The following is a 25,974-nucleotide window of genomic DNA, read 5'->3' as shown; positions in this document are numbered from 1 at the left end:
GCAAAATGTATTAAAATAAATTCGTGTTTATAGCACAGTTACTTTGGCTTTTCAAAAATAATTAAAAATATTCAAAATATAAGTAACTTTTAAATGGATTGTGAAAAACCTTGGTCACATTTCCAACTTTCTTTTTCCAAAGTATTCTGCATGGTACTACAACTTTAAAGAATTATAAAACTAATTGGAGTGCAGATACCAGGAAGTAAAAATGATTAAATCAACTCAAAAGCTGCAGACTTAGGCTAAGAAATATTGCCTCCTGACATCTGAAAAAAATAAATGATAAGTGTTTGTTTAAGAAATGAAACAATAAGGCGAGAAATTGTTAGATCAGACAAGATAAGGTGGAATGTTAATTTGGCAACTATTAATATTTTGGTCACTGAGGATGGTGAAATTCAGTAAATCAAACAAAAAATAAGTATTTTTTCTAGTTAATGGTTGTACATTTTTCATAGCTGCAAAATCTTAGAATGCTAAACTCAGGAAGCCTTAAGTATTATCCATTAGAAGTCATGTTATGGATAAGAAAACTGAGTATGGGTTTTCTCATTAATAAAAAGTGGGGATTAAATATTTAATGCACTCCAAAGAACTTTGTAAAATGGGAAGCACCATCTCACTGAAAAGCAGCTGTACTATGGCATGACTTCTCCAGAGTCAGCAGGATAATTCGTGGGATTATGGCTCTAAGATCCAGGTCTGATTATAATTCCATCTTCAGCAAAAGGCCAGTTATGTTTAAGAAAGCCATGGTCCAGTTGCTTGTTAGAGTCGGTTGATTTTCAAGCTTCTAATTCTCCATTTACCTTTCTTGAGTCAAAGCTATCCATGTCTTAATGATTTCAAGTAGAGAGAACAGTTTTACTTAAAATTTATTGATCAAAATATGCAAGGAAATAGTTGAAATGAGTTATTTTAAATGCCCATGGCTCTCCTTGATTTTCTTCACTTTTTATTATTTTAGTTTCTGAATTTAAAAAAAAAATTATAAACTATTAGAAAAAAATCTTAACTTACAAAGCAACTGAGATTAATATGTTTAGCATTCATTAAAATGATGCCCTATAATAACTTTTTTCCATGTTCTCAGTCAAAAACACTTTCTCTTCATATTAATTTCCATTACTGATATCTAATGTCTATGTGACATTAGCCATGAAAAATTTGCTCTTCATAACTTACCCATTTACATGTTTCCAGTGTTTTGTCATTATCACTTTATACTATTGCTGGTTATTTTCTTAAATTAGGTGAGATTCCCTCACAAATGGCATTGCTGAGTGAAAGGTTATGAACATTTGTAAAGCTCTCCATTCCCTATTTGCTTTCTCACTGGTCCCACTGCCAGAGATTTAGTAGTAAAAATGTCCTGTTGTTTGAGTAACTGCCCTTACCTTGTTTCTATTTCTCCTTTCCTCTCTCTGAATCTAAAGATGAGATGGGAGATTATTACCTACTGATGTAAAAGTACCCAGCCTTTGAATTCTTTCTACCATGTATCAGAGCTATGGCTTGAAAACTGCAAAATCGAGACGGGCATCTCAGTTTGACCCTCACCTAGACTCTACATTGTTTCTGCCCAAAGGCTCTATGTGAAGTTCTCACAACACAACTGATTTCCTGATGCTGGAGTCACATCACCCTAGAGGAGTTAGATTCAGTAGTGTTGGCAGCTACCTGCTGAGAAACCATATCAATGCAGTTCATGCCTTGTAAGGATTTTAAAACAAGTAAATCTCATTTGTGGTCTGTAGAGACATACTTTGCTGTATTTAGGCAACTTAAGATGAGTTGTAGTGTTTGTTTAGAATTTAGATCTCTGCTAGGTAGGTACTATCAATATTTTGCTGTAAAATATAAATAGTGATCCATTAATCTAATTGTTTAAAATGAGAAGATGCAGAAAAATCATAAAGAGAAAATGACTTGGAGAGAATTGATTGTGTTGGTGAATGCTTTTTAAAGGAAACTATTTCATGCCTGAAAGATCCTTGACATTCTGACACCTCATTTCTAGTCACTATTTATATTGTGAAATAGGACAAAGCCAGAAAAATTTCTCAGCCTATAGGCTTGGAATGAGAAGAAAAGTCCTAGTTTTTGAATAAGCAACCTTGGTGTTTGGCTATTGGAATAAGACACATGAGACTTGAGTTTAAAAAGCTAAAATATTTAAAAGGAGATTCCACTTGGGAAAAGAAAAACGTGTAACAGGGGCTGGGGATTTAGCTCAGTGGCAAAAGCACCTGCCTGGCATGCGCAAGGTCGTGAGTTTGGTTCCCAGTACCAGAGGAAAAACCAAAAAAAAAAAAAAAAAAGAAAAAAAGAAAAACATGTAACAGCCAGAATAACGATTTCAGTGTGAGAGGAAGAGAAACAATGAAAAGCACATAGCCTAAAATTGTAGTAGTTCCTACTGATCACAGAGGGGACTTTCAACCTCCTCTCTACCCCAGTGTCAGAAAATCCACAGAAAACAAATGTTTAAAACTCAGTAAGAGTTTTATCATCACTTGAGGATGAAGAAATAGAGGTCTTTACATCACTTTTGTAATTTCAGTGCCTAGAAAACTTCCCCCGGGCCCCCGCACACAATCAGGCCCAATCTATGCACTGCCTTTTTGTATGCAATCTTTCTTCGCTTGCTTTTCTGAAATCTCTTCCTCTGTAGTGTTCATCAGATTCTCACCGCCCATCCTCTTACCCACGTTATCGATCGACATCACAGCTAACATTTTAGTTATCTGTGATATTCATTTTGTCTGCTCTTGAGTGCAAGCTCTCAAGAATTGAACTCATGTCTCAGAATGTTTGAGACTTCGATAGTATCAGGGCTATAAGTGTCAAGGAGGCTTGGCTCAGTTTCCATCTCATTGTAAGGAAGGACACGAACACCAAGGTAAAGCTTTTGTCTGTTAATGACAATTGATTTTTGATTTGTTTTATTTTAGAAAGTTGTGCAATTCTAATTGGGCCATTTAGCAAGTTTGCTGATAGAGACATGTTTGGTAGATTATCCTGCTTCCAACCATTGCTCGGATGGGCAATGGGGATAGCCCCACGGATCAGCACAACACAATGCTAAGGATGAAGACTCTTTCAGTATTTCCAAAAAGTTTCAAATTTTGTAACACCTTAGCCTATCAAACAGTGAGGTACAAGTTCCTTCTGATGAGGAGGAGTTGGAGACATCCAGACAGGGCACTAATGAGATGGACTCCAACTCTGACCATTCCACTCCTAGGCCACAGTGGAACGAACTGGCCTGATGCCACCCATTTATCCAGCTGGAAAGGGTGCAGGTCCCCTCTGCCTCCAGCCTCTCCCACCTGCCCCTGTGATTGCTGCCGCTGCTCCCTCTGTGACTGAGTCAGATGATTTAGATACATCTGTGTTTACTGATGCAGTGGGCATGTTGCCCTTGGCCCAGCCACTCCATTATTTTGTTTTTGACAGGCTGAGCTGCCACTGAATTTTCCCTGCTGTGTTTTAACACTCAGGATCCAGTTGCATTGAGCTGATTTGCATCTTTCTTACATATTACCTGGGTGCTTCCTTGAGGACATCTCTAGATTTACTTGTATGACTGTAAATTTAGAAGTCACTGTCACTTAAACTCAAGGGAATTTATTTTTATTGGAATTAGTTAAAAGTCCTATTGCACTAATATTCCTCTTTGGTATGTTGAAAATCCTACGGTTATTGTCTAATATGTTATATACATGTAACATATTAAAAGTCACGAACTAGACTGGTTATATACTATATATGCTGATTTTTCAAGAAAAGACTTCTTAGAACCCTCAGTTAAGCACTTTGCTAAAAAATAAACTTTGCCAAAAATAAAAATATACACCACTGGCAAGAATAAAGTCTCTGTTTTTTTTTTTTTTAAAGTAAGGTGAATGTGTTGGGTTTAAATGAGTAAAATATAAGCTCTTTTTGATAAGTAGATATTCAGGGAAGATTTTTTTTCTGTTTCAATCACCACCTTTCAAATCTAATCACATGATCCAGACTACATTTCCCAGAAAACTCCAAATCTGCCTGAAGCAACCTTGGTTTCAAGGAAATGCTGATTTGAAGGCTGATTTCTTCACTTAAACTCATTTGCTCTCAAAGCTCCCTGTAGGACAAGGTGCAGCGCTAAATAGCCATTTGTCCCATACATGTGCAGCTTCTTGTTGTTCCCTTGTGGCCAGGTCCAGCATAGCATGGGGAGAACCCTGAGAACAGTGAGACGCACCTGAAGAACCCTTTCTGCATCCGTGGGCTTTCACTTGTGTTCCCAGGAGTACTCACCACGAGCAAGTCTTGTTAGAGCCCATTTTCAGATGCAAAATTCAAGACAGAGAACTGCACCGGCTGGGCTGGTGCATGCCTGGAATCCCAGCACCCCAGAAGGCTGAGGCAGGAGGACGGCAAATCCAAACCCAGCCCAGGCAATTTGGCCACTTAGCATGTCTCAAAATATAACATACAACATAAACACCTCAGTGCAAAGCCCCAGCACTCAATCCCCACTACCACCAAAAGAAAAAGAAAAAAAAAATTTTATGAAATCCTTCGGTAAATCTTGAGGCTTAGAGTCGAATGCGCCTCTCTTTGTCTCAAAGTTCAATGATTTAAAAATTAAAACTAAAGGGAAATTTACAGGGTAATTTGCTGTATCCTTGTACAGGCTGTTCACAAAACATGTAATCATAGAATTTGGAAGCTAGATGTCAGCTCAGACTCCTCATTTTTTTCAGTGTAGATGTTATCTTTTCGGGGGGATCGCCTCTAGTGACTCATCTCAGCAGTTTGCTGGTGTAACAGTTTATGGATTTTGTTTTCAGTTGCAAAGCTTGGCTTCTGTTCGAATATATAGTTGTGGGGGAAAATGAAGTTGTGGGGGACTTTAGACTGTGTCTACCATGTTCACATTGTACCCTCGGCCTTGCGATTAGCTCTAGGTACATGGTAGGCAATTAAATAAATACTTGTGTAAACACTGCATGAGGTTCAGAAACAATCTAGTTTGTCTAGCACCGAATAGGTTAGGAGGGAGTAAAAAAAACCCAGCAGAGCCCAGGCATCCCCTTTCCTGTTGTGGTGTGAGACTCTATACACAGAGGTGCTTGCCACACCCCACTCCAGCTTTTTAAATTTTAGATTGGATGAGAACACCCCTGCCTTGTTCACCGCAATTCCTCCAGTGTCCTCCAAAGAGTGGGAGACGCATGTTGGCGAAGTGGAAGGCAGTGTGTGTTTGTGTCCTCCACTGCTAGCTTCCTGGGGGTGCACCCCTTACCCTCCATGAGCCCACACCTGTTCCAGGATTAATCCCCACTATGCAAATCTGACCAAAGCACTTACTTGGTGCCGTTCTCCTTGTGCCAGGCGATCTGTGGTTATTCATGGCCTTGGCCAATATCTAAAGAGCCCTAACATCTCCTGATCTGAAATAATTGGCTAAGCCAAGGAAGTAAGAATAGAGAGTTCCCACGGCTCCAATAATGTAAGGCCCTTTCAAGTCAGGGTTTTCACTTGACGTGTTTCATCTATCTTTCTGGCCATTCTGGTTTACACTCCTTAGACGGGTGAATAATCTAAATGTCAACCATCAAGCCTGCATTCCTGTGAGTAACTCATGTGTCACATAATCTGTGACACGGACCTGCATCACACCTGCAGTAGCGTATTGTGGGAATTCTCTAGTTAATTATATAAGCTACTGTCAACACGAAAAGAGTTTAAGTGCCAAAGAACCAACCGGAACCTCCACCCACAAGCAAATCCAAGGTGAGAAAGGTACCATGCATGAGCTCAGAGTCTTTTAAAATTCAGAGACAAAATCTCACTTCCAGGCCAAATCCTGTGAAGTAAAGAGCACCCACAAGGTCTCGAACACCTGACCAACCCTATGTATATAATTTCTAATTTTCCCATTGTAAGGGTGGAAGCAGTCTCCGAGAGCTGCATGACTCGAGCAGTTTCTTGGGCTAAGAGCAGACTCAGGTGGATTGAGGCTCAGTTTGTCTGTGTCGTGGTTTTGTGATGTGTGGTCGGCCCCATTAAGACCAACCTAATGAGCACGCCCTGTCCTCTGCAGCAGACCAGATATTGCCTCTGTGGCTGCCCTGGACCTCATGAAACCTGCAGCTCATGGAGTACAGAGCTGTTCAACACGTGCATTTATCTCCTCTTAATTACGGGCCTATAGAAGGAAAACCAAACTATAGAACAAATTTCACTATCTTTGTTCACAGAATGAAATTATTTGAGATTGCTGTTTTCATCCTTTATGATTTACAAATCCGTTCAAACCTTCGACCTGTGGCAGATTCTGCTCAAATTGCATGTATATACATCTAGCATGGAGGTTACCAAAATACCAAAGCAGAGAAGATAGTGTTTTCAGAAAAGGAAAGGACAAATAGGTATAGCTGATCACTTGCATTTATGTTTGTGAAAGGCCTCAGATTTGACCTTGGAAATTGCCGCTGCAGTGGGTCATCCAAGCCCCGAGAGATTGTCTCTGTATCTTAAGAAGTATGTGAAAGTCATCAGCTAAAGTCAATATACTTAATATTGAACACTATGCAAATCAATGCAATTAATATGAAACACCCTACAGGCCACATGTTCCCCTTAAGGGTGTGGAGTAGTGGAGTAATCTCAAATACAAGCTATGGTGGGCTTTTGTAAGTGAAAAAATACCGGGAATTTTTATAAAGCAGGATTTTCTCAAGAGATGCTATAGACTGAAAGTGGAAATCAGTTCTTACAAAGAATCATGATCAATATTTATAGGCTATGAAAAATAAAGCAAGTGCATTTGGGTGAAGTTTTCCTGCCCGTGTAATTGACTTCAAAGCAGATGCGAAGGTTCTGAAGCACAGGCTTTGTTTTCTCCTAGTCGGGAGAGGACGCCAGACTGGAGATGCATGGGTCAGATCCAATTAGGGGGTGAAAAGTTCCAGAAAGCCCTTGGCCATCTACCCTGGAATAGCATGCGTATCCTGCAGCCACAGTACTCACTCTGAAGCCTGCAGTGAACATTAGCCATTGCATCTTCATGGAAAACACCGGGGAGGCACGAATGGGAAAACAGATGAGCAATTAATGACGTTCCTTGATTATTTGCTTTTTCTCAGCTGCTACAATGACATTGACCATCAATTATGGACCCCCTCCTATATTTATCATGCCAGCACTTAAATCTGCCAAAATACCATTTTTTGTACTTTCTGTTAACATACAACTTAAAGGGGAATAGCAAAGAAAACAAAATCATCTCGTCAGGTGCCAGGAATTGATGTCAATCTTGAGTTTCTCAGAAGGAAAAGCCTTTGTTGAAATAAGTTTGAAAATTTTTAATTATCTAAAAATACTATGTAATGCCTCTAAGCTTGACACATTCTGATGAGTGTAGACCTTTGAATCTCTTCATGGGATAGTTGGATGCATAGTATCTGTAACATATGTATACTTAAAAAAAATTTTTGTTGGGCGTGGTGACAGAACCCTGCAATCCCAGCAGTATGAGAGGCTGAGGCAGGAGGATCACAAGTTTCAGTCCAGCTTGGACAATTTAACAACTTTGTGAGTCCCTGTCTCATGATAAAAGTATAAAAAATAGGCTGTGGATGTAGCTCAATGTGAAAACCCTAGGTTCAATCCTGAATAATGAAAAAAAATTAATTTGAATTTTGAATCTAACCGGGTGTCCTAATTTTTCATTTACTAAATCTGACAACCCTATTTATGTAGATGTTCTATATATTTCATGATATATATGTTATGATGTTATATATTGTAAAGTATATAGAATATATACTAAATATAACACATGATACATAGCATATAACTTATAAAATATGTAATAAATATTATATATAATTTATAAAGTGTAAAATGCAGCAAATATATCAGGCTTTAGGCATTAAGTGTTAGGTGTCATTTGCTCATTCAATTTTTTCACTGCCGCAACTTCCAGAGTTCAGGGAACATGCGGTTGTGAGAATTTGCTGCCAACATTCTTATGGGAATTGCTTAAAAAAACTCCATTGCTGAAGAAAACTCTGCTAATATGTGTTATGTCTCCCTTTGAAATGATTTCAGAAGTTCTAAGAAAAATGGGCACCAAAGGGGTTAGAGAGGAAGGAATACCTAAAGGTTCTGAGGGCTGGTAAGGACCTAATCTCAAGCTATAGACAGTTATCTTCACCTTATGTTTCAGTTCTCTGAACCAAAACCCTGAAGATCTGTTCTAACTTGACTTTACATACTGCCCTTGCAAAAATACTTGTCTTCCATTCGGTAAATAGAACTCATTCCAGTTTTGCCTTGCCATGAAGGCCAGTGGTTTACTGCAGATGATGGTGGAGACGCTCATGTTGTTTTTCATTAAATATTGGTTTATTGTGGTCACTGCCTCACTGGGCTGCTGAGAGGAGCAGCCTCTCAGTGCGGACGTATTTGGAAGAGTTTCTTTCTGGGCTGGCATGCGGGCCGTGGGTGTTGCCCATCCGTGTTCCCTGGTGCCCTCAGCAGAACTTGATTGCCAGGGTAGCCCCTCTTGGACCAGTAGGCTCTGGTGGAGTCCGTGTTAGTAAGCAATGGCAAGGCCATTATTCCTTCTTTACCTTACAGGGAAGACGAAAAGGAAGGAAGAGATGAGATACACAGTACCAGGTAACCTGACCTGTTGGGAATTGTGAGTTTTGTTAAAGCTTTTAGAGAAAGCTTTATGTTCCATTTTCTCTTTTAGTTTTTGTTTTCATTGTGGTACTGGGGGTCAAACCCAGGGATACTCTACCACTGAGCTACATTCCCCTGCTTTTATTTATTTATTTCTTATTTTGAGGCTGGGTCTTGCTAAGCTCACTATGGCTTTACCCAGGTCTTTCATATTTTAAATCAAATTTGCAAAAGAAAGTGCAGGCTCTTATGAGTTAAAGTTCATTTCCCTGGACTTCATATCTTCCCATGGAAGATGCAATATTTTTTTAATCAAAGGAGACCTTAGAAATTAGCCATCTGACAACTAAAGAAACCAAACTTGTAGCTAAAGAAATTGAGTGCCAAGAAAGTAATTCATCCCACTCAAGATTACACATTCAGTTAGCTGCAGAGTGAAAACAGACAAGCTCTGCTTGTAATCATGTCTCACGGCCTACGCCACCAGTATCAACTTCTTTCTGCCGCTACCAGCATTTTGTGATTTTGGGAGTAATTTTCAACCCCTTTGCTTTCCTGCTGCCCGGGAATTCTTACAAAGTTATGACTAACAAAGTATAAAATGTGAGTCAAAAGTTAGTCCCTAATAAAGTCATTGTGACTTTAATGACTTCGGCAGTTGTTTCATACTGCAAAAACAGGAAGATCCCACACAATAAGGCGCCTGTCTCACAGCTGGGCTCCTACGTAGACGGCCACCCACAAGAGTCACTATGGGGCTGTCTTCCTCTCTTTGGCACCTTTTTTTTTTCCGTCCTTACAATTTTCTCCCACTGACTTCATGAAGAGGTTATCATTGAGAAGACATTGCCTGCTGCTTTACCTCATCTTTGATAGGTTATATTTGATCACTTAGGACTCACCCCTAACAAACCTAGACTAGTCTTAAGGGCAGCGCTTTTGTGTATTTGATGTTAAATATAAAAACACCAAATTTCAGATTTTTAATGATTCAGATCATTGCAGTATTCCCTCTGGGAGATCAGTGTAAGCTCTCATTATCAGGATATGTCCGGCTTGTCTGTGGATCTTTGTACAGCCTATAACTAGTCCTCTGCAGAGAAGCATAGACAAATGATAACATTTTATCACCTCAGAGAAATCAGCTCAGGAGACACTAATTTCCGTAGACAGCGTTGAAACTAAAGAAAAACACAGAGCCATAGAACAAGATGGTCATACAAGTGCAACTAATTTTCAGCTGCTGCTAGCCACCGTACACAGTCCATCATTTCTGACTTGTAAAGGAAACCTGTTTTAAAAATTGCAGATGATTTTATAGAAAAGATATACTACAGGTAAACAGCACTCAGTCATTTCCATGGAAAATGACACCTTCTTCTTTTTGCAAAAACTGCCCTTTTTAAAACAGTATTTGCAAATCTAGCATGGGGAGCTTAGAGAGGCATTGCAAGATTTGTGTCATAAGGGTTCATTCACAAACTCTGCTTGTCTGTGTTGAAAAGGAGCTTTGGCCATTTCCTCTGGGGACATTATTTCTAGGTAAGCTCTAACAGGGTTTTCTTGTGAAGACAGATTCTTAAAGAAAAGTAGGATCTGTGTACATCAGACATTGGAGACCCATTTATCTTCGAAATAGTAAGCTCTTGTTTGTGCATTTCTCTAGTGCATCTGATGAAGTAAATAGTGTCCATTCTCTTCCAATCTCATAACTCCTTGGGACACAGTTTCATCAGGACCCAGTTTACATTCCTATCTGGATTAAACCCTTAACTGCATAAATAGACAAGGAGACTCCACGAGTCTGAGACTATCAAGTCCTGAAACATGATAAATCCTCTCTTCCTTTGCTGGTGACTTATTCCTACTGACTGAAGCACTTCTTACATTTTGCTCTTTTTCTCAGTAGTACAGAGGCAGTTGTATTTGGGGGGAAGTAGTGGCTGCTGGTAAGTAATGTGCCCAAACTGTAGGAAGCCGACACAAAGTTTATCGTAGAATCATGAAAGGTTAGGGCTGAGAGGCTGAGACCCTACGATCACGCATCCTCTTCATTTCACATAGGAGAGGTGAAGTGAGCTCACAAGACCCTTGGTGAGAAATGAGAATGAAAGTTGTGGCTGGTCCATGGCGGCAGGGCTGCCTCTGGCTCTCCACTAAAGACCCCAGATGGGACTCAGATGCTGCCAGTGCTGCTGAGCTTCCCAGCTGGCTCCTCAGCCTTAACCTCAAACGTATGTCCCGTGTGTTCCACCCTTTGATGTGTCTGCCCCCCCAGGCCAGCCCTCCTCTTACTAATGGGATGCTACCTCACTTAGAATGTAAAGACACTCCCTGTCTGGCCCTTGAAGGCTATGTCTGCCCCCTCTTACTTTGCACAGAGCCCAACATAAGTGGGCCCCTCATAAGTGTTTTTTGATGAGAGCAATGATTGCCTTAGTCAGTGCGGTTACAAACAGGAGGAAAACCAAGAGTTGTTGCTAAGCAACATTGAAAAGGCTGGGTTGGTTGCTGACCCTGAGTGACCTCTGTTTGCGTACTTGTTCATGCTGCATGTCCTGGGGTTGCCTGAAGATGACTTTGTTTTCTGATGGCAATGCCATGCCTTTGGCAAAAGTCTCGTAAGAATTTGTTTAAGCATGGGAAAAGGAAGACGATGTTCATCGGTTAACTACTTACATGAGCACACGGACGCCTTCTGCATTCTTGATTCAGAAGGAGAGAGGAACGGGGAGTGGTTTGCTTTCAGTCCTTAGGGCTGAGAGTCACCCCTCTGCTCCCACGTTGGGACTGGTTGGCACCATCTCCCAGAGGGTCCTCCTGCAATAGGAACCTGTAGAACGAAAAGAAAAAGGAAATTACTGCTTCTTCTAGAGTGCTTCAATTTCCACCTATCCCTACCTTCTCAGTTTAGATGCCAGTATGGCTAATAGAACTGTCCCCACCCTCTGCGGACTGTTAACTCTTGTAGTTATCCCATGCGCCCTAACATGTTTGTTTCGGCAAGAATGACAGTCGTTTTAGTGCATGCAAAGAGTTTTTAAAGGCTCATTCATTCTTTAATTGCTGTGTCTTCACTGCTTGGCCTGCCCATTTTAGGTATTTAATAAATATTTTTTGAATACATGATAAAATGTCATTATTGAACTACTACAAAAGTGAATCCAAAATACCCCTAAGTATTTCAGCAATACTGAAAGAAACCAAACAAGAAAGAAATTGTTTGAGTGTTACCTTTGGTTCAGACTAGTGCAGAGAAAAATTATGGGACAAATCATCTATCCCTATACTTTCTATAAGATATTTTTCAGTGGTCTAAGAGAAGCTTGCTTCTTTGCTAAAATTCAGCAGGTCAATCAGAGCATATAAACCTATCTTTCTGCTCCTAAGTTTTCAGTGGAAGTGGAGAGGAGAGGTAGTTGGAATAGAGCACTTGAATTGTAAAAGAAATTATTAACATGAGATTTATGCAAAACGCTCAGTGAGACAGAAGTTCTCAATAAGTAATGTACATTGGCTGACACGATTGACATAGAGATGCCTGGTTGTGGTTACAAACACATTGTCTCATGCGAAAACATCCATGTATGCAAGCAAGGTTCCCCAGAAAAAGGGCAACTGGGCTTTCGCGAGGACCGTGCATGAGACAGGGCGCCTGCAGGTAGCCATGCTGGTTTGCATTGCCATCTCCTGGAAAGACCGGGTCTCTGGGAAGTGGACAGCCCAGGTCTGGCTGGGTGCAGGATGCCCGTGGGAAGGGGACGCCTGGGCAATCCCCCATGAAGGCTGTTGCGGTTACTCTGGCTCAGTGCTCTTCCCTGTAGGGGCTGTAAAGGAATCCGGGAGGCGGGGCTGAGGTGCAGAGGGGACGGAGGAGAGGGGGCCAAGCAGGGAACCCCACTGCAGGGGGCATTCACAGATGGTTTCTTGCCTGTGCAGAAGTGCTGGTGAGGAGAAAAGGCAGCAGGGGCTGCATGCAGGAAAGGTTACCCTAGGTTGTAAAAATGAAATAAAAATGGATTTGACTCCTAAATATTTCCAACATGAATAAGAAGATGTAACCCTAAAATACCAAATCGACATAGCCACCCATAACAGCATAATACCATTCATTCAGTGATTGACAGCTTGTGTTCCTTAACCCACATTAAATCCTAGGTTGAAAGGTTAAATGAGTTTGACCCATTTGTCCAGTGCAGTCCAATATGCATATTAATGAACTGATGGAGTGCAGCAAGTTGCACACTGCCAGTGAACAACTTTATGAAACCTGTTAGTCTCCCCCATGTCTGTTTCATTGTAAAAGAAGGCGAAAAGGGCCTGTCCCCTGTTGGTGGGCAAAGAACCCTCCAAAAAAGCTATAGCTAAAATAAAAAGACACTTGCAGCCTCGCCCGAAAACAGTTTCAGTGCTAACTAACCTCTGCCACTTTTTAAAAAATGCTCAAAAGGGGAGTAAATCCAAGGCACCCTCACTCTGAAAGCACCGGAGCTGCTGGGCTGTTGGTGCATCTGCAGCGAACAGACCTGCAGGGAGAGAGAGGGTTAAGGAGCACCCCGCAGCAATGCGGGAGGGCAGGACTTCAAATTCCCTTAAATATTCATGGGGCTTCCTCCATTTCAATCTTCTCCTTTTTAAAAGATGGCTGAGTTTCCCCTGCTGGAAGCAGAAGTGCTGCTGTGTGCAGAGGTGGCCAAGCAGGATGGAGCTGGGGAGGAAGCCCCTCCGGCCGCTCGGACCGCTCATAATTGATGAGAGCTGAGGGCAGCTGAATGCATTTGGACAGGCGCGCAGCTCCTCCTCGCACAACCTGATCTCACTCTTCTCCTCTGCCGGGAAAGAGGCGGGAGCACAGGCTTCTTGCAAGAAGAGAGTGGGAAGATGGGCTTTGTTTCCATTAGGAAATGCCATCAATGATGGAGGCTTTATCTTTTCTAAATTTTGGTTATTTCACCACTGCTTCTGCAGGGCATTCCTGATCATTTCGGGATTGCTCTCTCCAAAGCGATTTCTTTCAGAGGAATTTGTGGACTGTGACAAAAAGAGCATCCAAAATGCCTGAGGCAAACTATTTGTTATCTGTATCTTGGGGCTACATCAAGGTGGGTCCGTTTGATTGCGCTCTGTGTCTTTGATGGATAGCATGCGAGCATCTTTTCTGTGAAGCAGAGGATGTGGATGATGATGACTTGATTAGTGGGTTCCTCTAGCTCGTTGGGGTTCCTATTCTGAACGAGGGCATGTTGTATTACATTGTGTCTGAATATACTGGGAGGTGTTTCCATCCTGTTCTCCTGCAACTCTGTTTTTTAAAGGGTGATTTTCTTTTCTTTCATTTTTTCCTTTAACTTTTCACTTCTTCACCTCTCACTGAAAAGCTTACCAACTCAAATTAAATTTTAAAGTCATCTCAATAAATGCATTTTTTAAAATAGTTACATTTTTCAAGTAGAACGATCTTTAAATTCCTTACCCTGTCTTTGAATCTTCAGAAGAAATCAGGTGTCAATTCTAAGACATCTTAAGAAAATGTTTCCTAAAGTGGTGTTGAAATAACATCAAATTAAGGGGTGTTATGTTCTGTAGAATCGATAATCATTTTTATTTGATGCTATGTGCTGGTCTGGTCTCCTGATTCCTAGAAAGTAAAGTTGGAAACATTGAAAGTGATCATTTTCTCTGTTTTTAAAGACAGCTAATGCATTTTTTTTTTTTTTCATAAACAGTTCAAAAGAATGCTGAACCGGGAGCTGACACACCTTTCAGAGATGAGCCGGTCTGGGAACCAGGTGTCAGAATACATTTCAAATACTTTCTTAGGTAAGACATGAACTGGTCAAAACCTGTCGCATGGCTGAGTTTTTCAAAGTGAAATTCTTTGACCCGTGAAAGGAATCCCATGTCAGTTTGGAATGGGTTTAGGTCATAGAAACCCATATCTGTTTAAAATAAGAACTAAAGGTAATCTTTAAAAGGAAAAGTAAGCAGGAAGATGATGTTTCCTTTTTAAAAAAGAATTTTAAAACCTATTCAGGGCGGAAGGTTATTACAGGCTCATTGTATTTGTATGACCACAGGTATCTGTGATTTACCCACCCACTTCCTTCTCTGCCAAGACCTCCAAAGGAGTGGGGCAGGGCCAACCACCAAAGCGCTACTAGCTAGGCTGCCTTAGCTCCTGTGACTGAGTCTTTCACTCTTCCAATAACCAGACTTTGGGAAACAGGTTTCCTCTAGGATATTCTGTAAGGAACAGTAACTGTAGTGAGTCCATGAGAATGAGCTTTGGAAGTAATTAGACGATTGCTTTGCCAAATTATTTTTCTTAAAGACAAATAGTGAAGGAAGGGGAGAATTTCCACATCTTTAAAAGGTTGGGTCTTCACTAAGCAAAACCTTTGTCCTCCCAACATAGCCCTTTGGTATCTTCTGTTCTTACATTGCTAATAATTAACACAGGACCCTGACAAAAAGGTTTGCATGAAGCCTCCTCGGTCACTATCACGAATCTTGTGTGACTGTTAGGGATTTCCGATCTCAGGTTTAAAGGCAATTCAGTTGTAGAATGGACCAAGTTGGATACTGCAATGTAATAAGATCTACAGATCCCACAACTCTGTACTTCAGTGTGGATGAGCAGCATTTAGATTCCGATTCTGTGGACCGCTAAATTATGCTTGTTTATAAAATTCCATTTTCCAAGGAAATGACCCATCCTTCAGCTGAGACTCACGCCCTCACTTCTTGGCATAGGCCCATATCATTAAATCAATGGCGTCTGCCTTGACGCTGTGGAAGTACACACCTCTTCTGGTTTTATTCTTAAAAATCAATTCTGTTTCTCCAACACCAAAGCAGTTCCTGCTATCAGCAGATCAATCAGCGTTCTCTCTGAGCAGCCTAGCACAAAGCTCACCACGTTCCTGGGCTGCTCGTGGGCTCTGACTGTGATTATCAGGTGCTTTCCTAACCAGCTCTGTGTGTGAGCGCCGCAACTTGCTTTTCCCCAGCTGCAGTTGCAACAGCCTTTGTCAGAGAACAAAGAAGAGGAATTTTTTATGCATCCCATATCCCAGAAGTGGCTAGCGTCCAATGGGACAGAAGACATCCCGCACTGCTCCTTTTCTTCTCCGTACTTCCCCCTTCGCCCGTTTGAACACGGGCATCTTCCAGGGAGCATTTCATAAGCTGGGGGCTGTGTTAGGAACACGTGTAGGCTATTGACTACAGTAGAGAAGAATAAAGTCAGTGAGTGCAAGAAATCATTTTGTTTTAATAAACGTTGCCTTTTAAAATACTGGAGCTTTTCTGTCTCTGCAGAAGAGACTGGAAGTCTCTAAGCCTTTCCTTAAGCAATCAGGACCTCTTACTTGCAGTCTCTTCCAATACCCACTCACCCAGGACAACAAGGATACTTTCATGTTCTAATTAATCTTTGTTATCAGCACTGGCTATCAAGGAGGAAGGCGGATAAGATAATAGAGATAAGCTGTCAATCTGAACACTTCCTATCACAGGGACAGACAGATGTCTACCCTCAAGTATTCTGTTTGCTACTTAGGCACATATCTTCAAGAAAACCAATTGTTTGGCTTCTTATTATTACTCTGAAGATTAGATTATCTAGAGCTGTTAGAATCCCAGTTCTTGTGAACTCTTAGCATTTGGAGGGTAGTATGTGCTTGTGTGTATGTACGCACGTGCACACGTGTGGTAAACCTTATCGTTCAGACGACCCAGGCAGATTAGAATTTTTTAAGTTCTTAGGCAAATACAGAAAAAAACTATGTAATAGTCCTCCCATTTTACAGATGAAGCAACTCATGGTGCATTTGTGTTTGGATTCCAAAATTCTGATATGGATTGAGTTTTTAGTTTCACCAAGACATACTTGACAACCTGGACCCTCTGTGGTGAGCCATGGGCTTGCAATTTGACAATGTTAATAAACAAATTAATAAACATACAAATAAAGCTGCTTCCAAATGGCAGGAGTTGGAACTCTAAGTTCTATCTTGTGAGTGGCTGAGTCTCTTGAAGGACTATCAAGGCTTCTACACAAACTGTCAGATCTCAGAAGGACTGTGCTGTCCTGTTGGTACAAATTTCTCCTTTAGAAGAAAGAAAATTGAGGACTCGGAGAATAAATTAATTGACCAAGGTCACTTGGCTAATGCATTTCTGAGCCACAACTAGGATTTAGCCTTCTTGATTTCTGAACTTAGATACCCTGCCACTCCTATGAGGGGTTCAGGACATATAGAAGATAATCAGATTTAGAGGCATTTAAGTAACATGCACATTATTTGGGGGTTGGGTAGGAAACAGGTCTTTAGGTATCAAGAGCATTGAGCCTAAAACACAAGATGTTGATCCACAGTTTTTAGTAGTCTGGAAGGCTTTGGTCAGAGCATGGCAATCATCCAGTGAGCAGTTTACGTGGAGATGCTGACCTTACCGTTTAATCTGAAAAGCAGTACTCAGTAAGTCACTGCAGGTTAAAGGGTGTCACCCAGGGAGAAAGGAAATCCCTTAATCTGGGGATCTGTGAAACTTGTGTTGTTCCACCTAGAAAGATAGTGTGCAGTTGGATAGGTGCAAAAGAAGGCAATACACCACTGACTGATCCCGGTCCTTGACAGATGTTGTGAATCAGACAATGGCTTCCAGATTGCTGGGGTGAATGGAAATCAAAGTATGTAATATTAGGGTAATAAAAAGGGACGTAGATGGAAAGAACATTTTAAAAAAAGATTTTCACATTTTAGATTGCAATTGAGCTAATATTTTTACAGACAGAAAAAAAAAGCATTTGAAAAACTAGAACTTAGGATTGTCAAGATGTGAGGAAAAGGGTTTAGGAATTTTCAGGATGACGTGATGCTGGGACCTAGCAAGGAAAGCGCTCTAAGTAATGCCGGGACCAGGGCGTGCCTGAGACGGGATTGTTGCTGTCTGTGCTGGCGTGCTTTATTCTGGCCCGCTACTTCCCCCTGCACTCTGACGATTCTCTAAGTGTAAATTTGCTGAGGAGCCCTTGTGACAGCCTGTCTCAGGCCGCTTCCACATGCGCTGGCTAAGCATGGAACAGAGGAAATTCAGAACAAGGAAGCCTACCAGCCTGCACAGGGAAACCCTGTCCCTGCCTCCGTGGCTCAGCTCCCTCACTCCCTGGGGAGGCTGGGAGCCCCTGGCAAGATGATTCTCCCCGAAGAGGTGCAGGGGCGTCTAACAGCCTCTTTAGCCAGACGTGAACCGTGCTGATCGGGAAAGGCAGGGGCTCTTGTGCCCTTTCATTTGAGCAAACTGTAGTAATTATTAGGAGGGAAGTGCTCGAGAAGTAGCTTCAAGAATGATACAGTATATAGTTTCTATGCCAGAGATTACATGGCAGGAGAGAGACTTTTCACGGAAACCACAGGGCCCAGGTTCTGTGCTGGTAAATCGCTGTGCCCGGAGCGAAGTAACTGTGAAATAAATATTTGTTCAATACATTGTCCTTTGAGGTTGGGCACGTTGCCGACTCCATCTGAAAAATGAGAGAATGGAATTATCACTGGTTCCTAGCCCCGGCTCTCATCACCCAAATCACAAGGGAATCTTGGCAAAATTTCCGGCTCAGGAGGACAGGGTGGGTAGGGCCCGTAAGTCTGCAGATGGAAGTTTCCTGGGTACTTCTGGTGCAGGACCAGGTTGGAAACCTCTAAACTAATTGAGATGATTAAGATTCCTCCCCGCTCAAAAGTCACAGTCTAGAGGCTGATGAGCATGGAAAAGCCATCCGGGGCTGCAAGGGATGCAGAATAACCCTGCTCTAGCCCACGAGCCAGGTGACAAGGTGTACAGGAAGCTGGGGTGATCTCTCGGGGATGAATATTCACAGGAGGCAGAAGACCCCGGGGACAGCGTGTGACTATGGCATCGTCCACAAGAGTCTAATCGTCTCTATCCCAGCATTTTCTAGTGGAGAGGTTGTCTCTGGACTGATCGGCACTGTAACAAGCAGAGATGGATGTGGCTGCTTTTGAAAGCCACCTCAGCTCTGCTGCCACAGGGTGACATTCAGGCCAGCGAAGTCGTGGTGGAGCAACGGAGTCTGTTATCACCTCCGTGTGTTCACCAGCATCCCCAGGCCTGAAAAAGTGAATGCATTTTGTCTCAGAAGTTCTCAGGATAATCCGTCTTCCTGGGAAGTGATACAGGATAGGTGATTGCTGGTATTTTTCACAGCGCCATGTAAAAGAAAGAGCTGCTACTAGCAGAAAGACACTTTCACTACTGCTAGCCTTGTGGCGACCTTGTAGCAAATTTTTAAAAAATATGAAGTGAAATGACTATAAATATTTAATGAGCATAAATATGTTAGTAGAAATAATTCCTATTATAAAGGAGAGGCCTTATTGTTCAAACGGGGAATTGATAGACATAAAGCATAAAGTAAAACTGAAAATATAATCTTTCTCTTAACCTCAAATGCTAATAAACCAAGGTTTCAGGGTACTCATCTGAAGAGCATGTAAACCATTTATCATTCCTACTTAAACTTAACCCAGTTAAAGTCATCCAAATTTTTAAAATTAAAAAAAATAGTGGAAAACATAATAAAAAGAGCAAAACATGAAGCTTATTGCTGTTAACCTGGGGTTAGCTGGCTGATGAATATTTCTTGTTACACAAGCATATAGATTACTCACTTCAGTAAAAACATTACGTATAAGTGTTCCTGTTGCATCTTGAACATAACAGCTCTTCTAAGTTCTACTGAGAAGAGAATATCGGGCTTGGGTCTTCACTTTGCCACCTCTTACACAAGTTGCTTAGCTCTTTCAGACCTCCGTGTAATTAGCAATCACATGAGCAATAAAACATACCTTTCCTGCCCACTCTATAGCATTGGCCTGGAGGTCCAGAAAGAGCATACCGCAAGTCTTCTATAAGATCAAAAACTCACTGCACGTGGGAGCGTTGTCTAGAATATTGCATGTGCTCTCATCTACACATCCGTGCTGAAAAGTGCACCCTTTTGTCTGTTGCAGACAAGCAGAATGATGTGGAGATCCCCTCCCCCACCCAGAAAGACAGGGAGAAGAAGAAGAAGCAGCAGCTGATGACGCAGATAAGTGGGGTGAAGAAACTGATGCACAGCTCAAGCTTAAACAACACGAGCATCTCCCGCTTCGGAGTCAACACAGAAAATGAAGATCACCTGGCCAAGGTGCGTGGGAGCTGGGGTTGTGTGCTCGGAGTGGGACACCTCCCAGCCACAGAACAGCAGCAGGGACCCTTTGCTTTGTCGTTACATTTTATAACAAAGGACCTGTCAGAGCCTCTTTGTCCATTGCTGGAGCTCCTAGTTGAAGATCCTTCTTCCTTACCAAAAGACCCTTTCATGTCCTTAGTTGGCAGCTCTGATTTATCCCAGGGGACATTTGGGGGACTGTCTGCCAAGGGCCAGTGGGAAGATCTGCAGTGGTTGGGAGGGCTGGAGGAGACACGAAGAGACGGCAGCACCACCGTCTCCTGAGCCCGAAGCCCAGTAGTGGAGGAAGGCAGAGAGCCACCTTCTGGGTCCTTGAAGAGGCTGCACATGGTGCCTTCTGAGGCTCTCACAGCCCGGTCAGAGGAGAGAGGAGTTTGCACTGATGCAAGAACCTTCGGGGAGGCCTTCTGAAAGCTGCCCTTAGAGCAAGGTTGATTAAGCCAGGGGCTGAGCCTCTAGGCAGTTGTTAAATTACACCTCCGATCAGATAATCTTAAAGTAATCCCACAACACAGGCCTGAGTGAGTTTTCTTCCAGGTCTGACTGTAGCCCAGGGCCTTAGGATATAATCCGTGACTGGCATTCTTTGCAACCTTTCGCATGAAATCAGGCTTCACTTCTGCACAGGGAGACAGCCGAGCCTCTCCAACCTGGCTTCAGTGCTCTAACCAAAGGGAAGAGGACTTTCTCTGACCCTGCTTTCTAGCTGTCACTGATGGGCAGGGAGCGGCAGGGAAATGGACCCGTCGTGCTCCCTATTCATTTATGCCGCCTTCGAAAGCAAAGCTGGCTGGCGCTGATGCCTGGTAAATATAGGTCAGCAACTCCATTTATAAATAGATACCTGCTTTCCCTCTTCCAACCAGAAGGAAGTGTGTAGAAACTTGTAGTTATCATGAAGAGGGTATCCCACCTTCTAGGCCATTCCGCTTCCAGATTTTCATACAAGGAAAACATCTAAATAGATATTGTGATGACTTAGGCAACCAGTGTCCAAGACATAAAAGTTTTAAAAGTGAATGTGAAAACTATCCTTATGCCTGAATTCCTCTACTTTTGACCCCAGGAGCTAGAAGACCTGAACAAATGGGGGCTTAACATCTTCAATGTGGCAGGATACTCACACAATCGGCCCCTGACGTGCATCATGTATGCCATATTCCAGGTGAGTCTCTGCGGACCGAGCTTGGGAACCCCAACGGACAGTTCTTTCTCTCCATCCCGGACTATGTCTGTGATTTTGCTTTCGTCCACTTTTGAACGCCCACTTATTCGTATCCTAATCCATTTTACTACTCAGGAAAGAGACCTCCTAAAGACATTTAAAATCTCATCTGACACATTTGTGACCTACATGATGACCTTGGAAGACCACTACCACTCTGACGTGGCGTACCACAACAGCCTGCATGCCGCCGACGTCGCCCAGTCCACCCACGTTCTCCTCTCCACGCCAGCACTGGATGTGAGTAGTCACAATCTATTTCTCCCTGCCTGTCCGTCCTCGTTTAAAGCTACTATGTGGTTTACAATATATAACGTCACTGCGTGTCCCCAGATATTTAGTTTGTTATTTACTACATGTAGTACTCATCAGTTCTGTTATTTATGAAAATGGGTGATACAGCTACTTGCTTTGCTTTCTGATAGCTGGATAACTTTTCCTTTATAGCTCTTCCAATTGACAAATTACTTAATTATTAATTAGCAGCATCCGTGCTTTATTTCTCACTGTATTCCTAATAAGGAACACAAGTGTCTTGCTGAGTGTCTGGCGCCTGGTATCTGGTGCATCCGCAACATGCGTGGACTTTGTGACTTCGCTGACACCATCCCAGGCCCCGGGAGCGGTCTCACGGGCATATCCCAGAAAATTCTTTGCATTGTTCCTGCTAGGAATAGGCAGCCACAGGCTGGTTCTCTTTGGAATTTGGCAGGTGGATATTCTAGGTTAAAGAAAAAGTAACTGAAAATCTACAGCAGAAGAATTAATAGTGTTGCAAAGAGCAATAGTGTGCCATGGAGACAGTGAAGATCAGAGGAGGTGGCCGTGTCCCCTTCCGCTGCAGACGGATGCTCTGTTACGGACCAGTGTACTCAGCAGTGTGCCCAGCCGTGCTCCCACTGGGCACGGGTCGTTGGTTGCCAGGTAGTTCCCAAGTGTGCTGGCCCACTGCAGCAAGGGGCTGGCACCTGTATAAACTCAGTTCAGGAGATGAAGAAAGATTGATTATAAACTGTGCACAGTTCTGTGATTTGGCCTCCCTGATTTCTAAGAGAAATCGAGGAGAAACCGGGAAAATGAGAAGAGCTAATGCTTGATCTTCTGAAGGACAGAGACAGTATTGGTTTTGCACTCTTTATGAATTCCACACAGTGGGGCAACACTACTTATCATTGTCTGGTGTTATTGATCACCATCCTGCGGCCAGAAATTGGCCATGAATGCCTTCAACCTGTAGACAAAGGAGACTGTAACATATGCTAATATATTAGGACTGTTCTTCCGGGAAGAGGTAGTTGGCACTTGAAGGACCAGAGGATTAGAAAAGAAATTTCTGCCCTAGAATGAGCTGCACTCTGTCACTAATAAATACTAGGTTGAAATCTCTGTGCCCAGGTGGTAGCCAGAAGCCTTCATGACAGGGCATCAAAGAGCTGGGAAATGTCTTCAAATCCTGCCCATAGCAAACATGTTATGGATATGTGCTGAATGAATGCCTATATGAAAACTGACCACGCTATGAATTTAGCTTCGGGAAGTAATTGATAGCTTATTTTACAAGTCTGGAATTTAGATTTTTTTTCTCTCAATTGCTCAGCCAGAATATGAAGGTTAGCATATCTCAGAGCAGAGCCAGTCTGACAAGCTCCTTTAACTTGTGTTTACTTGTGTTTACTTGTGTTACATAATCATTGTGCTGCCACACCACTGGTCCAAGAAACAAACACCAGGTGTTCACACACACACACACACACATACACACACACCAAGTGCATTGTGCTACTGACTTTCCAAACCTCAGCTTGACGTAATAACCAGCTCTGGACATCATCCTTTTCACATCAGAGACTCCATGGTGGTGAATGGAATCCATGTTTAATTAACTTGTCCTGCTGAGCTATTATACAAACCATCTGCCCCTCCCCAGCAATAAGGAAATGCTAGAAAGGCAACTGGATGTGGACTTAAACGGACTCCTCTTGCTCCACAGGCGGTCTTCACGGATCTGGAAATCTTGGCCGCCATCTTTGCAGCTGCCATCCATGACGTTGATCATCCTGGAGTCTCCAACCAGTTCCTCATCAACACAAGTGAGTTCACCAGCGGAACAGTCATGCGGATAATTGCATGATTCATTGCATTTTTTTCTCCTAATGTTTTCACTGTGGATAATAACAAGGGTAATAATGAGGTAATCCTCCCTTTCCACTGAAACACTTCAGGCCTTTCCTGGATACTGTGTCCAGTCTGGCAACACAAGGTTTGAACTGCATGGAGAATTTGAAGAGGGTCAGTGAGAAGTAGAAGTATTCAAAGTTTGGAAAATATGACAGGAAAGGAAAAAATAACAGATTTGGAATTATGTAGAAAGGCAGGGAGCCAGTGCTGGCGATAACAGGCCAATGACTTTGGGTTTATGCAGGGCTCTCTCACACAGCATAGGGATGTGCTAGTGTCTCTCTCTGCTGGAGAAGCAGCTGCAGGTGTTGTACCTTTGCAAGGGAACCTTCAAACATCAGTAAGTTGGCCCCGCGTGCACTGGCATAGGATTTCCCCAGTTTAGGAGCTGAAGCCACTGAAGGTTCCACACACTCACTCCCAACTGCCTGGGTTTGATTATGGACTGGCCCATAGCCAGGAAGGTGACCTAGTGGCCCCCAGGGACGGTATGGCCTTAGGATCCCCAGCCACACTCAAAGGTTTGTCAAACTCATAATGTATAGTTTTTATACTAATAAAATTCACTCCCCATTGTCTATGTGCTGAAAATCTAAGTACTTTTTCCTCTGAGAATAGTGGCTATCCTGTTATGTTCATGAGTGACAAGTGCTGACAGTTGTATTAAAATGATATTTGAGGTACTTGCTATAAGAGAATCCTTGTTGTCAGTCCTTGTGCTTTATCATCAGAATACAAGTCATTTAAATTGAGAGTACATTGTTGTAAAAAATGTCATTCTTCTACCAAAAGAACATAAACTTTGGGCAGCTATTTGTCTGCAAGGGTTATATCAGCCGACTTAATGTGCTGCCATGAATGGACCCATATGTAGACCAGTTGGCTTCATCCAGGAAAGTAATCTTTCTACTGTGGACAGTAGAAGCCTGCTTACACAACTGTGGTTATACAAACTGCACAGGGGAGCAGAATAGAATCCTCAGGTAGTTTCAGAGAGTGTGCCACCCTTCCTGAGGGGTGTAACTCCAAGCACACCCTTAAAGTGATGGTATGTAAGTGATAGCACTGTAGGTAGGAGCACATTATCATCACTTGGCTATCATTCTTGATTAAGAGAAAATGTGATTTCATGAATTTGATAACTGTATTTCCAAGCACAGAGCACTATCTAGCAGAAGACATCTAGGTACCTGTAGTTACCTGCCTATATCACAATATCTGGTGTAAAGAGGCAGGAGACAAGAAGTTCGATGTCAAAAAATTATTCATGTCCAGTTGTCACATTTATAGAAAGTTTCAAAAAGCTGCGTTATTTGAGTAAAACAAAATTTTACACGTTATCTTCTTTGCAAATTGTAAATTCACCATTGACGGACATCAGGGAGCATGTGTAAAAGTGAATACGGTTTGAAAATCCTAATGCACAAGATAAAGTTCAGTTGTATTTTCATTTCATTCTTTTCTGAAGCATAAATTGTACGAAGACATAAAGGAAATTATAAGCTGAGATAAAAATATGACTTAGTTGCTTTGGGGTGGTTTTATCTAATGTCAGTTTCTTCACCTGAGGGGTAAGAGGAGAGAAAGGACTGTAAGAAGCAATATTCTTTTAGCCAAAGAGAAAGTGGAAGTACCAATATCTGCTCGGAGCATTTTTATTTTGTGCTTGAAAACATAAGAAGCAATATTCTTTTAGCCAAAGAGAAAGTGGAAGTACCAATATCTGCTCGAAGCATTTTTATTTTGTGCTTGAAAACTATTTCTGCTTCTCTCAGAGGCAGTGCCCTATGGCTGGTGCTTCTTGTGCAGGTCTATATTTGATTTCACACTGGGGTAATGCCGGTGTTTGAGGTGGACAGTTCTAGCTACGTATTTTGAGTCTTGCTGTAGCTTTTATGCTGTATCATCATGTCTTCTCATTTATTAGATTCCGAACTCGCTTTGATGTACAATGATGAATCTGTGCTGGAGAACCATCACCTTGCCGTGGGCTTCAAGCTGCTGCAAGAAGAGCACTGTGACATCTTCCAGAATCTCACCAAGAAGCAGCGCCAGACGCTCAGGAAGATGGTCATCGACATGGTAAGACATCAGCCTTGCTGCCTTCTATGCTCAATTTGTGCGGTTCTCTCTTATAGATTGGATATACTAGAACGCTTTCATTTTTGTTTGTTCCCAAGGTGTTAGCAACTGATATGTCCAAACATATGAGCCTGCTGGCAGACCTGAAAACCATGGTGGAAACGAAGAAAGTCGCGAGCTCGGGTGTTCTTCTCTTGGACAACTATACCGACCGCATTCAGGTATTTAATGAATCTTCGGTCTAACACAGCACCAAACCAAATGACATTTTAAGAAAGCAGAAATTCAGTGAGTTGAATGTCCTAGGCTGCTGCAACAGCTTTGGGCTTGTTTTAAGAACAAACTTAGGAAGATGGAAATTCAAGTTGTTCTCTAATTTATGAGGAAAAAAAATAACTATTTGTTGAATTTCTTAGTTCTAAAAGCAAATTGCAAAATCTAATTATACGTGACTGTTGGCCCCTGGCACTGTGGTTGAATATAAATCCCTCGGACCTGAAGTTTGTAAAGCCTGTTTCGGTTCTACAAATTGCCATCA

General features: G+C 42.2%; 1 protein-coding gene across 4 annotated transcripts in view; it reads left to right on the top strand.

Annotated features, from left to right (window-relative positions):
• Pde4b (phosphodiesterase 4B, cAMP-specific) overlaps positions 1 to 25,974 on the top strand; it is a 441,907-nt gene that overhangs the window by 409,800 nt on the left and 6,133 nt on the right. For 3 of the 4 annotated variants that reach the window (XM_005385294.2, XM_005385295.2, XM_005385297.2), the window contains 7 exons: positions 14,418 to 14,511; positions 19,728 to 19,906; positions 21,018 to 21,116; positions 21,252 to 21,416; positions 23,167 to 23,266; positions 25,282 to 25,436; positions 25,535 to 25,657. In XM_005385294.2, the coding sequence (XP_005385351.1) occupies positions 14,418 to 14,511; positions 19,728 to 19,906; positions 21,018 to 21,116; positions 21,252 to 21,416; positions 23,167 to 23,266; positions 25,282 to 25,436; positions 25,535 to 25,657 (915 nt within the window). Of the gene's footprint in view, positions 1 to 13,388; positions 13,794 to 14,417; positions 14,512 to 19,727; positions 19,907 to 21,017; positions 21,117 to 21,251; positions 21,417 to 23,166; positions 23,267 to 25,281; positions 25,437 to 25,534; positions 25,658 to 25,974 lie in introns of those variants that run through there. The other variant, XM_005385298.2, reaches the window with a different exon arrangement.

The sequence above is a fragment of the Chinchilla lanigera genome, unplaced genomic scaffold, assembly GCF_000276665.1.
Source record: "Chinchilla lanigera isolate Chin_1 unplaced genomic scaffold, ChiLan1.0 scaffold00022, whole genome shotgun sequence".
Taxonomy (NCBI): Eukaryota; Metazoa; Chordata; class Mammalia; order Rodentia; family Chinchillidae; genus Chinchilla; species Chinchilla lanigera.
This window is presented reverse-complemented; position numbering and strand designations above follow the sequence as displayed.